This window comes from Portunus trituberculatus, chromosome 47 (genome assembly GCF_017591435.1).
Source record: "Portunus trituberculatus isolate SZX2019 chromosome 47, ASM1759143v1, whole genome shotgun sequence".
In the NCBI taxonomy this organism is placed as follows: domain Eukaryota; kingdom Metazoa; phylum Arthropoda; class Malacostraca; order Decapoda; family Portunidae; genus Portunus; species Portunus trituberculatus.
The window spans coordinates 34,371,442-34,388,201 of record NC_059301.1 but is presented as its reverse complement, the minus strand read 5'-3'; the positions used below and the strand labels follow the sequence as shown (position 1 = coordinate 34,388,201).

General features: G+C 36.7%; 1 protein-coding gene across 10 annotated transcripts in view; it reads right to left on the bottom strand.

Moving 5' to 3' along the window:
• The window catches only part of LOC123520541 (microsomal triglyceride transfer protein large subunit-like), an 82,693-nt gene that overhangs the window by 25,345 nt on the left and 40,588 nt on the right, over positions 1-16,760 (bottom strand). For all 10 annotated transcript variants that reach the window (XM_045282894.1, XM_045282898.1, XM_045282892.1 and 7 more), the window contains 8 exons: positions 12,994-13,139; positions 10,759-10,919; positions 9,715-9,869; positions 7,971-8,092; positions 6,339-6,551; positions 5,930-6,148; positions 5,412-5,624; positions 1,419-1,613 (listed from right to left, as the gene is read on the bottom strand). In XM_045282894.1, the coding sequence (XP_045138829.1) occupies positions 1,419-1,613; positions 5,412-5,624; positions 5,930-6,148; positions 6,339-6,551; positions 7,971-8,092; positions 9,715-9,869; positions 10,759-10,919; positions 12,994-13,139 (1,424 nt within the window). The remainder of the gene's footprint in view (positions 1-1,418; positions 1,614-5,411; positions 5,625-5,929; positions 6,149-6,338; positions 6,552-7,970; positions 8,093-9,714; positions 9,870-10,758; positions 10,920-12,993; positions 13,140-16,760) is intronic.

The window sequence follows — 16,760 nt, the reverse complement described above, 5'->3', positions numbered from 1 at the left end:
ATCCAAGTCCTGCTGTAGAGTTCTACCATCATCATGCGACCCAACTTTCTTCAAAAGTTTTGTATCATCTGCAAAGAAACTCATTACAGCTTTCTACTCCTATGTCCATGTCATTTATGTATATTGCAAACATAATTGGGACCAACACAGAACCTTGCGAAACCCCACCTATAACTTCCTTCCAGGTGGACTCCTTATCTCTAATTGTCACTCTCATAGTTCTTCCAGTTAGGAAATTCTTCATCCATTCCAGCAATTTTCCTTTTATTCCCCCCATATCTTCCAGTTTACTTATTAATTTTCCATGTGGAACTTTATGAAATGCTTTTTTAAATCTAAAAATACACTGTCAACCCATCCATCTCTTTCCTGTGTTATGTCTATGACTCTAGAGTAAAAGCATATAAGGTTTGTTACGCATGATCTTCCTTTTGTAAAGTCAAATTGTCTTTAATTAATTATATTTTTTCTTCCAAATGTGTGGTGCTTTATCTGGATTATTGTGCATGAAATAATTGGGTTGGTATGAATAGATACATAGAAGTTAAAATGTATGGAATCACAACCATACAAATATTACTGAAACAGGAAAAGAACACAAAGCAGAATTAGTCATTTACATCTGAATAACTGTAAATTCATCAATTCAATATACAGGCAAACCCCGCTTAACAAATGGGTTACGTTCCTAAAAAAACGTTCGTTGTGTGAATTTTCGTTAAACAAACCAATTATAACAAGTTTGACCCCTGACTTGAACTTCCATTGAGAGTAAACAAAGCGAGAGTGCATCATAGTACAGTAAAAGGTTTAATGAAAGTAAAAATTATGAAGTTAAACATTTAAGCAGTTTAATTTAAGACTAAGTAGATGGAGTCAAGCCATGGTGGCGAGCAATACTATTAGTTTTCTCGCCTCTCTCGTGTCTGTGAATAATATCCAGCTTCACTTCGAGAGTAAGAGACTTCCTGGTCTTCTTAGCAACGCTAGGCGACATTGCAGGGCTGGTTGCAGGGCATTTTGGTGGGATGTTGAGTGAGGGAAGACGAGCTGCTGCTGGACACTGTTATTGTTTAGAACTAAGAGCGGGGAAGGGTAGAGGAGTGAGGATGCGTGTTTTGTTCACGAGAGGTGCTTGTGTATTCAAAAGCCTGTCGGCTTGCGTGATACGGCAGGGCTTTCAAACTTGGAAAAAATTACCCAGATAAAATTTTGTTAACGCGAGTTTGGTGTTAGTAAGGTAAGGTAGTAAAAGGAAACATTCATTGTAGCGAAATTTCATTGTGTGAACGTTCGTTAATCGGGGGTTGCCTGTAATTAAACTGTTAGTTTACAGACTGCATGATACAATATATATTACATTTCTACTGCAAATATTCCTACATGGATTTCTTTCATTACTGAATATACTAATATACCTGAAGAGCTGTGGTTCTTTCTGATCCTGTTCCAGACCAAACATGTCCCATTAGCTCTCCTTGACCTGTGAAGAACACATAAGGTCGTAGCTGTGTGTTCAGCAGTGTTATCTCTATCCCTGCATTGGCTTCCTCTCCATCATCCACAGCATCCTCCCCACCAAACACACTAAGCCCACCTGCAAACATGCCAAACTGAAAGAAATGAAGAAAAAAAATGTGAGCAACAAAGTCTTTTATCATGTACACAAGACTTGAGAAATTAAATACATACAACCTATTAAAATAACAGTTTTCCATTCATCTGTTTCTTGCTTTACAGGTTGATAAATCTAGTGGATTCTCAACTTGTAATTGAATAAAATTAAAAAGTAAGACATGTGGGTATATGATATTTCTGTAGTTCTTTTAAATTTTTATTGATGGCATGGAGGACAAAAGGTAAAATAGAAAATGCTGATGCATGGCTGACACAGAATGGAATGAAATGTGTTGTAGTAGCATGTCCATTTGAAGATGACACTAGCAAAGAGTGATAGGGAATTTCCAAGTGATTAATAATTTCTATAGGGTGTGTAAGATGGAATTACAGATAAATGTTGGGAGAAATAAAGTGAAGGTATTTGAGAAGACAAAATCAGGAAATGTATTTGGTGAACTAAAAATCTTTAAACATAGGATATTAGATATCTTGGTAAAGAGAAAGCTATAACAAAGGAATAACGGCACCCACTGTGTTGTACGGTGCTGAAACACTGAACATGGGAGAGACTGATAAGAAACAGTTGAAAACAATGGAAACAAACTGTTTGAGGGGTATATGTAGAATTACATGGAGGGACAGGAATGAAATGAGGAGGTAAGGATATGTGTTTTGATAATGTTGCCTGGACAGACAGATTAATGTGTGTCAAGATGGTTTGAGGACATCGAGAGATTGGAGGACAGAAAATAAGCAAGGAGAATAATGCAACCAGATGTTAATGGTGAAAGGTTAAGAGGAAGACCACACCCAAAGTGGATGAACTGTGAAAATAAAAGTAAATGAGAGAACTCCAGCAAGTAAGAACGAGTGTGCAAGATAAAGGCGAATGAAGAGTGACAGTAGAGTGTGAATGAAAATGGAGCGGTCCTGTTGACTCCTGGGAAACGCTATAGGCTTATCTGGCAAGGCCCAATGGCATAGGGTGTGAGACACTCCATAGTAGGCAGAGGCATCCCAATGGGGTAGGCAACCTGAGCTGGTAGGGGCCCTAAGGGACAGTTGATATTGCATATGGACCAGGTTTATGTTATTTATCATTTATTTTATATGTTAATTCTTTAATAAAATATTTACTTACTGATCTGCTGTCCTGAACTTCATTCATCATTATTCCAAGCTGGGGGTTGCCATGGTCCTTCTTGCCTAAAGCCCCAAGGGGGTCTAAAAACACCCCTGTCAGCAGGTATCCTGCACCTACTGCAGTGTATGGATTGCAGTAGGTGCAGGATAGGGAATATCTTCTCAATATGAGGGGAAGGGGTAAACCAGGGTATGCTGTCAGGCTTTACTGTAACTATGGAAGTAATTGGCCAGCTCTGCTACACATAAAGCCCTGTGGCATTATAAGGTTGTCCATCAGACTGTTCCTCTCTATCAGGGGATGACACGAGCTAAGTGTGTATATGTGTATGAGTGTGTGGTGCTTTGTCTGGGCCATCCTGTGTGGGGATTGCATATAAATAGATAAATCAAGATAAAATATCTTCTTCTTCTGCAGCTTCTTCTTCTGCAGCTGCTCCCATGTTCATATGGGGTCGCTGTTCCTCACTAGTCTTCTCCACAAGGCTCTGTCCCCAAACTCCTCTCCACTCAATCCTCTCTCCCTCAGGTCCTCTCCAATACGATCCTTCCATCTTTTCTTTGGCCTGCCACGTCGTCTTCTTCCCTCCACTTCCATATCCAATATCCTTCTGCCGACATATCCTTCTTCTCGCCTTTTGATATGACCGAACCATCGCATTCTCCTTTCTTGTACTTTCTTTGTCACCTCCGTTACTTTGGCTGTTCCTCTTATAAAATTGTTTCTCACTTTATCCCTCCTTGTCACCCCAAGCATCCACCTTAACATTCTCATCTCAGCAACCTCCAACTTATTCTCCTGTGCTTTCTTTATTGGCCACGTCTCCGCACCATATAACATGGCAGGTCTAACCACCGATTTGAACACTTTTCCCTTTACTCTTGCACTAATTTTTCGGTCACAGAGCACTCCAGTTGTTCTTTTCCAATTCTTCCAGCCCGATTGGATACGGTGAATGATCTCTCCATCCAGGTTGCCGTCCGCTGATATATGAGAGCCCAAGTATCTGAACTCCTTCACACCCTTTAACTTCATATCTTGCATCCATACTTCACTCTCCTGTCGACCATTAAAATTCAGATACTCCGTCTTCTCCTGCTAATTCTCAAACCTCTCTCCTCCAATGCTCGTCGCCATCTCTCCAACTTTCTCTCCACACCATCTCTACTTTCATCCACCAAGACGATGTCATCCGCGAACAACATAGTCCACGGTGCCTCCTCCTTTATATTTTGAATACTGTCATCCATGAGTAGGTTGAACAGATATGGGCTCAGAGAAGATCCCTGGTGCAGGCCCACTCTCACACAGAACTCCTCTGTTGCTCCCACACTGCTCCTTACCCTCGTCCTTGAGCCTTCGTACATGTCCTGGATCACTCTCACATACTTCTCTGATGCTCCTTTTCTTCTCATACTAGCCCAAACTTCCTGGCGTGGTACTCTATCATAAGCTTTTTCCAAATCAATGAAAATAAGGTGTAACTCTCTTTGTTTCTCCCCATACTTCTCCAGCAGTTGTCTTAGCGCAAAGATTGCATCGGTAGTACTTCTCCCGGCATAAAACCAAATTGTTCTTCTCCCACCTGTGTTTCTCCCTTACTCTTCTCTCAATTATCCTTTCGTACAGCTTCATTGTATGCGACATTAATTTAATTCCTCTGTAATTTTTACAGTCCTGTATGTCTCCTTTCTCTTTGTATATTGGGACAATATCGCTGCATCTCCATGCATTTGGGATTTTCTCCTTCTCATAGATCTTATTTACCAACCAACACAGCCACTCAAGCCCTTCCTCTTCTAAACTCTTCCACACCTCTACAGGTATGTTCAAGATAAAATATCATTGAAGAGAAATTATATCTCTGTTTACTTATCTCTATGCCAGGCTAGCGATCCCACACAGGATGGCCCAGACAAAGCACACACACTCATACACATATACACACTTAGCTCATGTCATCCCCTGATAGAGAGGAACAGTCTGATGTACAACCTTATAATACCACAGGACTTTATGTGTAGCAGAGCTGGCCAATTGCTTCCACAACTACAGTAAAGCCTGACAGCATACCCTGGTTTACCCCTTCCCCTCATACAGAGAAGATATTTATTCCCTTTCCTGCGCCTACTTCAATCCATACACCACAGTCGGTGCAGGGTACCTACTATGGAGCATCTCACACCCTATACCATTGGGCCTTGCCAGATAAGCCTATACCCTTTCCCAGGAATCAACAGGACTGTAGTACAATGAATTCAAATTAGAGCTACCTGATGGTAAGATTTCTCATATAATGCATGTAAGAAGCATGCCATAATCTAAAATTTATGAATCATACGAATAATAATTCCTTCTGAAAAAGAAAAAAAGAGCATTGCATTTCCCATTTAAATCTTAAAGGTAAGTCACTATCTGTTTGTTTTTCAGTTATTCTTGTACTATCCTAATGATTATGGAATACTAACTGATTATGATATAATATATAAGAAAACATTTTGTAAATGAAATTAGCAAAAAAAATAATAATAATAAATAAATAAATAAATAAAATAAAATAAATAAATAAATTAGATTAATAAAAAAATAAAAATAAATAAATAAAACTACATTCTCCAGGTATAAATACAAAGCATAATACACTTACTGACAACAATCTCATCCTTGTGTCATCCACATCCACAAACACATCGACAGTGGACCTCTTCAGCAGACCACTCTGGATCTCTAACATGTTACTGAATGATGAATTGGCACTTTTGTCTTGAGAGAGTGGACGTGAAAATGCTGAGGAAAGACCACCTTGACCAAGTACATTATAGTTGGCATACTTGGCATCCTTCAAAATTTTATGAAGGATCTGAGAAAAAAAATATGTGCAGATTATTAATTTGAAATATCTAGTAATACAATGGAGCTTCAATTGTCAGAAATCAGAATATATATATATATATATATATATATATATATATATATATATATATATATATATATATATATATATATATATATCTAATGGAAAGATAATAGTAATTAAATTTTACTTTGAGAACAACAAACATTATCAAATTTCTAACTCATCTACACAAAAGAAGTTATCAAGCTTCAATGATGCAAAATCCTGCACAAAGGTATACATCAATTTGCAGGAAACTCCACACTTACCTTCTGCAAATTATCATCACTAGAAGCCAAGTCCCATAATCTTCCCAGCAGCACAGTATTAAGTTCTCTAGCACTTTGTGAAGACATAATCTCCAACAAAGACTTCACAAACTCTTCAGTTGGCTTATTCTGAAGAAGTATGTCTGCTGCCATAGCCCTCACACTGGAGTCATGTTGGCGACCAAGTTCCAGAAAGATCCTCTCTAATCTTTTTAATGCCTAAAAAAATTGAATTGTCTGAGTTCTACAAGTAAATCTGTCAAGGTACAACTGTCTTTGTATTTCAGGAATAAAAGAATAAAAAAATTGATATGAGACACACAAAAGAATTAATGAAATTTAAAGGACAAAATAAAAAATCTAAATTAAAACAGTAAAGCATAAGGGACATGGATGGATCATAAATTACCTCACTGTTTAGGTAATCACTAGGCATTATCTGCAGAGCCCGGGCAGCAGCAATTGCTGGTTTCCGAGCTTCTCCTTCAGCAAAGCCTAAGAGTATATCTACAGAGTCCTTGGTTTGAAGGTTCTTGAGGCTCCTGATGTACATCAACTGACAGTCCTCAGTTTCACAGTTCTTCAGTCTCTCGACTAGCAGTTTCTTCACAGCTGAAACTATCTATAGTACACTAGTAAATAATTTCAGAATATGAAGACTGCAAACTATACATTACAGATTTTAAGCTAACATAATATTTGCTTGTTTTGGGGCATCATTTGTCATTATTCTTTAAATTGATTATTTGTCTGTCAAAATGTTATCAAGAACTTCCAAAATTGTCAAGAACACAGCATAAGGCAGTGGTTTCCAACCTTTTTGAATTCTCGCCCCCTTTCACTAAATGACAAGTTCCCTGCGCCCCCCTTATTTACAAGGCACTTGTTACGCCCAGAACGGTCACAGAGCTACCGTCTTACTACCGCAACCTCATACTACTGTGGCGGCCTGGCCACACGGCTGACTCCCAAAGCTGGAGTACTGACGTGTCTGAGACGTAAACCGAACGGAAACCATACAAACGATGTATTGTTTCTGGTTATCATTACAATATTTATATTTACAGCACGTTTCTCTCTTTATCTTTTATAGTTGTTTAATTCCTTAGTTACTCAGTAGCATTTGAAATCATTTATAATTGTATTTAGACAATAACATTTCATAATTCATATCTGAAATGTTTTCTCAGTACTTAACCAATTATGTATTCCATCAAAATCAATAATGTTGATATATAATCATCTACTAAGTAATTTTTCTACTTTATGAAGTGCTTGCGCCCCCTGGCAGCCCTTCATGCCCCCTTAGAGGGGTGTGCCCCACAGGTTGGAAACCACTGGCATAAGGTAATAAGAAGCAGCAAGAATCATAAACCCTACATATGGCAGTCCCTCCATAAAACATAACCTACATCCACCTATCATACCCATTCACAAATTTGTCTAATCTTGTCTAATATTTTTGTACAAAGAATGCCTTTAAAATTCTGTTTTTTAAAGTTGTAATGCTTTTGATCAAAATTTAATAAGATATGTATTAATAAGATTTTACAATGTGAGAGAAGCTTTCCAAAGGCACAAAAGTTTAAAAAGAGAAAATAAAAAAAAAATATATATACATCAGTTAAATTCTGGAAAGGGGCATGTGGAATGACAAAGTGGATGGTGAGAGTAATGAAAACATGAATAAGAAATGTACAAGAAGTGATGTAAGTGTGTAAATTGTGAATTGATGGAATGGATAAAATAGAACACACTGAGATGGTATGGCCATAATGAACAGATGAACAATGAAGAGTTTGTAAAGAAAGTGTAGGTGAGTGAAGCTGAAGGTGCTAATGAGAGGAAGGCTATTTGAAAAATTGAAGGATATGGTAAAGAAGTACATGTGTGAAAGCTGTTAAGGCCAAGTGCTTTTAAAAGGCAAGAATCGAATGTTTTGGATAGGACTGACAAGATTTTGTTGCACAATTATATGGTAGGACCATGCAAAAATCATTAACAGTCGATACTATTCTTGTTTGTTTCTTTTTTAACTTACTCTGGTGGTACTGGCATTGCTTTGCATGTTGCTCATTGTGTGAGCAAGGGAAGACATTGTCAACACCAGTGTTTCAGAGAGGTGCTCATTTTGCACACCTTTCTTAAAAAGGTTAACCATATCTGCAAAAAGATCATTGTTATTGTTACAGCATGTATGAAAAGAGAGAAGGAATCTATTTGTATCTCACAATCCAAAGTGTCCACACATATATTGTGCCTATTTACAAAAATGGAATTGAAGATGAACAACTCATTTATAGACCTGTATCTGAATCTTGTATCATTCATTAGTATGTAAGAAAACTATGAAAAGTAACCAAGTAACAATAAGTAGAATATCAATATAAAGAAGGAAAAGTAACAGATGAACCACTGGAGTTTAGGAAAGCAAGTTCATGTGCATTTAATTTAATAAGTTATTGATACCATGAATGATGAAATACAATAAAGAGGTTGATGGATAGAGAGCACTGAACCTTAAGAAATCTTTTGACAAGCTAAATAAGCTAAAGTTTCTCTGAAGGGAAAACAAAACTCTATCAGAAACTGGAAAATTTAAAAGCAATGGCAGTTGTGGCAGTGCCTGAATTAAAAGATCAAGCAAATGAGAAAAGACTAAAGGAAACAAAAATACTAAAATTTGAAGGAATACATGAAGTATGTGAGGTGGAAGGACAAGGTGTCTTGTAATGAGTGATAAAGATAGAAATGAAGAATGTGATAAATGTGCTGAGAAGCTACAGATTGTAATGGTATGAAAAAATTAGAAAGTGGGAGAAAGGCCATATTTCAAGAAGAGCATCAGAGTTGGTAGTGGTTAAAAGAAGGAAGAGATTATCAATGACTGTAAAAGTTGGGAGACACTCACAACCTGTCCATTCTCATAAGTGAAAATATGGATGTTAAATTAAATAATAATAATAAAACAAGAGGATGAGAAGGTCTAATTATATTCCATTAGTTAATCATTCAACTTTAAGTTAATAAAAAAATATATATAATGACATAGATGAGGTAAAGCATTAGTATATTTTGAGAGAGAGAGAGAGAGAGAGAGAGAGAGAGAGAGAGAGAGAGAGAGAGAGAGAGAGAGAGAGAGAGAGAGAGAGAGAGAGAGAGAGAGAGAAAATGTTTTAATGAAAAAAAAAATACTCCTTCCCCTGTAAAAATCTAAGTACTAGGAATAGACTGGATGATAAGAGCCAGAGGTTATAGTTGTACATCACCTATAGAAAAAACTAAATGAAAATGGATATAGAGACAGAAATGCAAGAACCCTATATACTACACTTACATAAATACGCTACAAATATAAACACAAATCTAGTACTTCTACACACATGACAGCAACATCATCTCAAATGCTCATTCTGACATCCACTGTATGTGTGTGTCACTTATGAAATGATGAAAGTTATTCAGTATAGTGTTACACAGGAAGAGTGTGCCATGTCACAACAACTGTTAATATCTTTATAAGCAAAGTAGTAATAGAAAAAAAATCATAAATCAGAGTACAACAGGAATACCATAATACAATGAGTTACTGAAAAGTATGTACTAATAGTGTGAACCCCCTCTGAAAACAGCAGTGTTAGCTGTATTTCCTTATATGATCTTTCATGGAAAAGCACTACATTCATGTCTTGTACTTCTGTAGTTAAAACAGTCCTTTTGAAATCAATTGAAATAAAACCTAACCTAACTTATGAGTAAATATTTTTAAAGATGTAGGAGCTGACCTTTGACAATAGGACCTGATGGATGGGTTGCCAGCGAGAGGCTGATGAGGTACCGTTCAGGGAGTTCCAATGAGCCATTAAACTTTAGTGTAGACATGGCAGCTTTGTGGGCTGGCAATGTTTGGGCTGCTGCTGCAATATCCAGTAGTTGGGGCCTGGAAGAGTTATGGAATAAAACACAAATTTTGCTGGGTAGCTGCTATCTCAATGCCATTAAATTAACATCAATGATCACCATGTAATGTTCTCTCCAAAGGAAGGCATGTTCAACACTATCTATGTTGAACATATCTTGAATTAATAAGATGTACTTGAGATTATAAGTAAATGAAAACTATAAAGACTGTCAGTGTTTGTAAAAGTAACATGATTTTCATTAATATAGTAAATATTTTATGCAATATAGATTTTTTCAAACATACTGCTGCTACTAATTGTCACAAGAAGTGAAGTGAAGTGAAGTGAAGTGAACACTGACACATCTGGCAAACTATAAATTTGACAAATGAAAGGATGAAATGAGAAATCAATAATGATAAAACAGATTAATTTGATGATAGGATAGACTTTATAAAGAGTCTGGATAAATTTGTACAGAAAGTGTATTAACAAATCTGAAATTAATACAAATGTAATACACAACTTAAAAAAAGTAATAGATAGAAAAAAAACAAAAATAGAAAGGAAAAAGTGAAGGGAAATCATTTTTAGTAGGAAAGCGTAGCTACTCTTATGTGTAAAATACTTTTTATTCTACTTCCCTAGGGTGCCACCACACATGTTGGAATTACATTATTACATTGCAAAAATGGAAAAGCTACTCTCATGTCAATTATATCAGTATACAGATATGAACACATACTATTTACAATTACATGCCACACATTTCCTGCTTTTTTACAGTTAGTATGTACATAATATGTTTAAAGTATTTGGCATGCCTAGTAAAGAAAGAATAAATCAAAGAGTGACAGAGGTTGCAAAATGCTACAAAGTTTAAGGAGTTTTATTCCTCTAATAATAAGAAGAAAGTGTGCAACTTACAGAATTTTAGCATTTTTCTTATCCTTCAACACTGCTTTGATAGTTTCTAGGTCACTCTCTCTCATCTTCCTGAGTAGGCGAGTGAAGGCTATGGCTGCTCCCTGAGTCCCTTGATTCTTTGGACTTAAAGTGTTGTGGAAGTTGATGACAAGATCTTTAAGCTGAGGATGAAAAAATTCATGTTTATTTCCTAACTAATTAAAGTGACATCACTTTCAAAACAATGAATGATACAATCATCCTACTGCATAAAGAAACCCCAATAGCACAAGATATTGTACAGTAAAAGAGGGAACCATAAAATAATATGCTAAATGTTGTTTTTTGATAAATCAATTCAAATACATTTTACCAGCCATTTTCAATGACTTCATAAATACTCTGCAGTAGTTAAGTGCTAAAATCTTACATATAAAAAGTCATAAAGAAAATATGTCCACTTTAAACATAATCAATATCAAGCATACAAACCTAAATAGTCAATTAGTAAATAAGTTAAGGATTGGAAAAAAAGTAAGATTTTTGCATCAAAATTGCTCAGGATGATGTGTATACACAGTCAATTTTCGATTAGCACAAGCTTGAAGAACGCAATTTTGATTTAACGTGACTTGATATTTAAGGAGATACAATTAAATGACGTGACTTATTCAATTTAATGTAGGTTAATTTGACTTGATGACGTCACATGCACCCAAGCTGCTTCTGGTGGGAACCGCAGTGCTCTGGATCCAAGAAACTTAACAACAAACAGAGTCACTTCTGGCAGTGAAATGGTATCCATGAACACAGGGAGACAATGTTGCCATGGTAATGAAGTTGCTAGTAGGTTGCCAGTAAAACGACCTCCTGAGGTGTTACCGTTTCATGCCATGATCATCATGCATGATCGTATATGAATACTAAGGTATGATATTCACTATAGCAGGCAATAAAGGGGCAGAAACACAAATATTGTAGTGAAAGGAACAAACAAGGTAAAGAGGGCCACAAGAAGAAGAAGTGGCTGCTGCCAATCAGCAGCACACAAATGCCCCCTCATCTCTTGCATTGTTTTCTGTGTTCCTTGCAAGATTTCATTTTGTGCATCAGAAAACAATCCTTTCTTGGTGGTAAGGCTTGTAAAAAGCTAATAGAAATTTTTGTGAACATAAATGTATATATGAGACTTCACTCCTCAGTCTGGAGCTAACCTGCACTGTGAGTGAAGCACTGTGAATGAATAGTTTCTCTGCGCTTTCACCTAGTGTCCTATGTTACGGCATCCGAGTGTCATTCAACCTCCTCACAGGAAAGTGATTACAAAGAATCAAGAAAGACTGTGACCACTGAAAAGAAGTTGGAAGTGTTAAATCACTATGCTCAGGGGAGAAGACCTCAGTGATTGTCCATGTGACAGGACAGAGGGAGAGCATGCTGCATACCATCAGAGCTAATAAAATGAGAATGTGTGTTTTTTACTACTTCCGTGACCTAGTAATGTATTAATAGTTTTTTTATTTTAGGTTTGAGTAACAAAATCCCCTAAATAGGCAGACTTTCCCAATGGCCAGAAATGTAGCTCCCCACTATTACCATAATTTTCTTTGGAAAAATTACCTATGTTTGAATAATGCGATTTTAAATAACACAATGTCTCCAGGAATGTAACCCTCACATTAATTGAGAGTTGACTGTATTGACAATAAGAGAAATCTATATTATGTTGATCAAATGTTCTACAGCATGCGCTAAGAATCTATGATGTGTAACTAACACCAAGATGAATTAAAAGAATTGTGCAGAAATGTCAGTGCCTATAGCAGCTATGGCAATGTGTGTGACATGATCAAACACCATGAAAACATTAAAATCTTTTGCCTTCCATCCAATTGTAATTTAGAGTTTCACTCATTTCTCAGTTTAGATGCATTTGCATCCATATTAAAAGCTTCTCATTCATACAAACTACTCCTTACAACATACACCTTCAACACATCCTGCAATGCAGTTCACATAATTATCTTGTGTACTTTCTCAATGTCCATCAAACTTCCTCTCTGAACTGATGTATGAAAAATCTGACCCACACCATACTACACAATATTTCATTAGTATTTCAGTAAAACAATGAATAAAGCAGTGATAAGAGGAAAGGAGGAGGCAGGAAGAGGCCAGAGAAAGGTAATTACATCTAAATGTGCCCCATATGCTTTGATTGCTAGTTTATCTATAAATGCAATACTCCATACTTACTGACTTGCAAGTAATGCACTCTTTGGCATCAGGAGCAGTTGCTAGCTGTTCAGTTACTAAGGTCTTTCTAAGCTGGTTACCAATAGACTTGACAGCCTCTGCTGCTACTTTTCCAGTATATTTCTTAGTTGCAACTTTTCTGTTTTCTGAAAGAAAAACAAAGTGTAATTCATACTCTATTAAATCTTTTCAACATTAAATCTTAATACACTATTGAAATGTGGAAAAAATTTATCTATCTATCTATCTATATCTATATCTATCTATCTATCTATCTATCTATCTATCTATCTATATATATATATATATATATATATATATATATATATATATATATATATATATATATATACACAGGCAACCCCCACTTCATTAAGAGAAACTTCGTCAAGCGAACTGATTACAACAAGTTTAACCCCTGACTTGAACTTCCATTGAGAGTAAACAAAGCGTGAGTACATCATAGTACAGTGAAAGGTTTAATAAAAGTAAAAGTTATGAAGTTAAACATTTAGGCAGTTTAGTTTAAGTCATTAAAATGTACACTAATGTATGTATGTAAGTAACTTTATAATGTTGATCTTAAATTTATGAAGGGAGGGAGAGTGAAACAGGAAAGACACTAACCGGCAACCTGTGGAATGTAAAAAAAAAAGGGCGCATCATTGTATCACATACAAAACTTGTTTACCACATTTCCACAAGGATTTCCATTTTATCCATTGTAGTCACGAGTTCGGGTGGTTCTTTTAGCTTGCAAGGAAGATACGGTCTCACCAACCTTCTTAATAGAGTCTGGTGACTTGAAAATAGTTGAGACAGTAGATGGAGTCAAGATGGTTGTAGCAAAATTTCGTTGTGTGAAACTTCGTTAAACGGGGCTTGCCTGTATATATATAGTCAACTCTCAATTAATGCGAGTCTGAGTAAGACGATTTTGATTTAACATGACTTGATATTTAATGATATCCAACTAAATAGCATGATTTCTTCAATTTAATGCAGATTAACTTGACTTGGTAATGTCACGAGCACCCATGCTGCTTCTGGTGGAACCACACTGAGATGCTTTCGGCTGGATTCTTAAACAATAACTTCCACTTCCATCAGTTGAAGGATACCGTCTGGAAGAAATTGGTACAGGTAACTCTTGATTTATGCATGTTTAATTTATGCGTTTTTGTTAATACGTGACCGATAAAATATCATAATTAATTAAATTTGCACGATCGGTTTGCTTATACGTGATTTGGCCCAACCACATTTTCAAACTGAGCGCCAGATGCAATTTCAAACTGTGCGCCAGAGAGTTCTGCAGCTGGCCAATAGGCGGGAGCTCCGCTGCTCATCATCAAGGATGCCTTAATCTACATCCAACAGTCCTGGGAGCAAGTGCCAAGAAAATGTTTAAACGGTGTGTGGAAAAAACTGTATCCACAGTTTGTGCATTCCTTTGAAGGCTTCGCTGTGGACGACGTCGTTTCCAAAGCCAACAAAGACACCATCACTTTTGCCAAAGATCTCGGCCTAGCAGAGGTGGAAGAAGAGGACATTGAACAGTTGCTCCTGTCACACAGGCAAGAGTTAATCAATGAGGACCTGCTGGATATAGAAGCAGAGAACAAGAGAGAACAAGAGGAGGCAGCAGTAGTAGCAGCAGTGGCAGCAGCAGACAAGAATGAAGGACTGGCCATTACAGCCAAGAGGCTCAATGAAGCACTTGGAAAAATAAGAGAAGGTCTTGCCATGCTAGAGGAAATGGACCCCAATGTGGAGCGGAGCAGCACAGCAACAAGAAAAGCCATGGACGCACTCTTCTGCTACACAGTGATGCAAAAAGAATTTTCCAAGAAAAAGTGCCAGACCACCATGCTCCAGTTTTTCAAGAAAACCAGTGAAAGATGTAGTACCAGAAGAGGATGTGGACGATGCCGTGGAAGCGGTGGAAGCAGAGGAAGCGCAGGTGGATGATGACGTCCTTGACTCGGAGTTTGACAGCAATGGCGAGTGCTTGTAAGGGGTGAAGACATTGGCGTCCTGTGTTTATTTTTTACTAGTGTTTACTTTTATACTGTGGGGTTATTTTTGATACATGGATTTTTGATAAAGTGGAAAAGCTCAGAGGAAGATGGTGACTGACTGTGGTGTGAGTGTTGGGTTTACGTATTCTTTGTTTTGTTGTTTTCTCTTATTATTTTTTGCTTTTCTCTTTTCTTTAAATACACTTCTAGTATTTAGAATGGTAAATAATAAAAACATGTTAATTTAGCCAAATAAATAGAGTATTTTGTACATTTTTTTTTTTGGACCACATCCCACATCCCCCCTATTAACTATTGTTTCTTATGAGAATTGCAAGTTTGTTTTACGTGAATTTTGATATACGCGATACCTCTTGGAACACATCTATCACATAAATCGAGTTACCTGTATTCTTAAGAGTGAACATTGCCTTACCACCGACCAGGCAGGATTTACCTTCGCTGCAAAAGTGAACCAAGACTCATGTCTTCATCATTACCTTCGCTTAAATTTTGCCTAAATACCTATTACATATTATTAATTTTTTGTGAACTAATTTATTCTAGATACATAGAAATATATACGTTATCATTCACATAGCCTACTTTAAAACACTGTAATTGAAACCAAAATCAAGAAGGTACAACATCGCTACTGCCAGCTTCAATCACTGCATCTCCAGCTCTTAAATTTTCTATTAGAATTCTACTTAGCTTACGATCAGTTTTATGTCTTTATCGTTTGATAAGTACCCATTTATGTAGATAGCTGGTGGACTGTCCTCTTCCCATAGCCTGCACAGTTGAAGGAAGTGGCAATTCTCTCCCATGGTAAGGCCACTATACGGCCATCTGTGATTTTATTTAGAAGCAGTTTTTCCTGGCTCACCAAGTCTATTGATAAATCACACACTGCAGCAGTAGTAGGGCTGGTTCTCATAAAATTTTCCATGTTGGCTGTGGTGGTGTGATGAGGTAGGATGGTCTGAACAGCATGGCTCAATCAGCTGAGGTGATGGTAAACAAACAGTGCTACCAATCATCACCAAATTACACTCATTTTATTTATTTCATTAAACACATTAATAATAAATGCATGAATATGGGATAATATTCATGACATGTAAAATCAAACAACAAAACATGTTGAATTAATAATTTTCTTATTTCCTGGATAAGAAATATGTGCAAATGAAAAAAATATTTTTATTGTTTCCATAACCTAGTGATGTGTAAATATCTTTTTTTTTTTTTTAAGGTTTGAGTAACAAAATTCCTAAAATAGGCAGACTTTCCCAGTGGCCAGGAATGTAACCCCACTATTACCATCGTTTCCTAAAGGAAAATTGTTTGAATAACACAATGTCTCCAGGAACGTAGCCCCTGCGTTAACTGAGAGCTGACTGTGTGTGTGTGTATTTACCTAATTGTTTTGTACAGGGTTCGAGCAGGACTCATAATGTCATGTCTCCATGTCTCTATTTATCCAATTTTTCTTTATGGTTATGCACATTATGTGCTGTAACAACTTCATTATTCAATGCATTCCACTTTTCCACCGTTCTATGTGGAAAACTATATTATTCAATATCCTTCACACACTGCCACATCCTAAGCTTCTTTACATGTCCTCACGTCCTTCCAGCTTCTTCTCATCAGCACCATTCAGTATTTGTAGACGTGCTTGACAGGTCTTAAGTCATAAAAATGCTAAGGCATGATTAAGCATGTCTTAGCAAGTGTCCC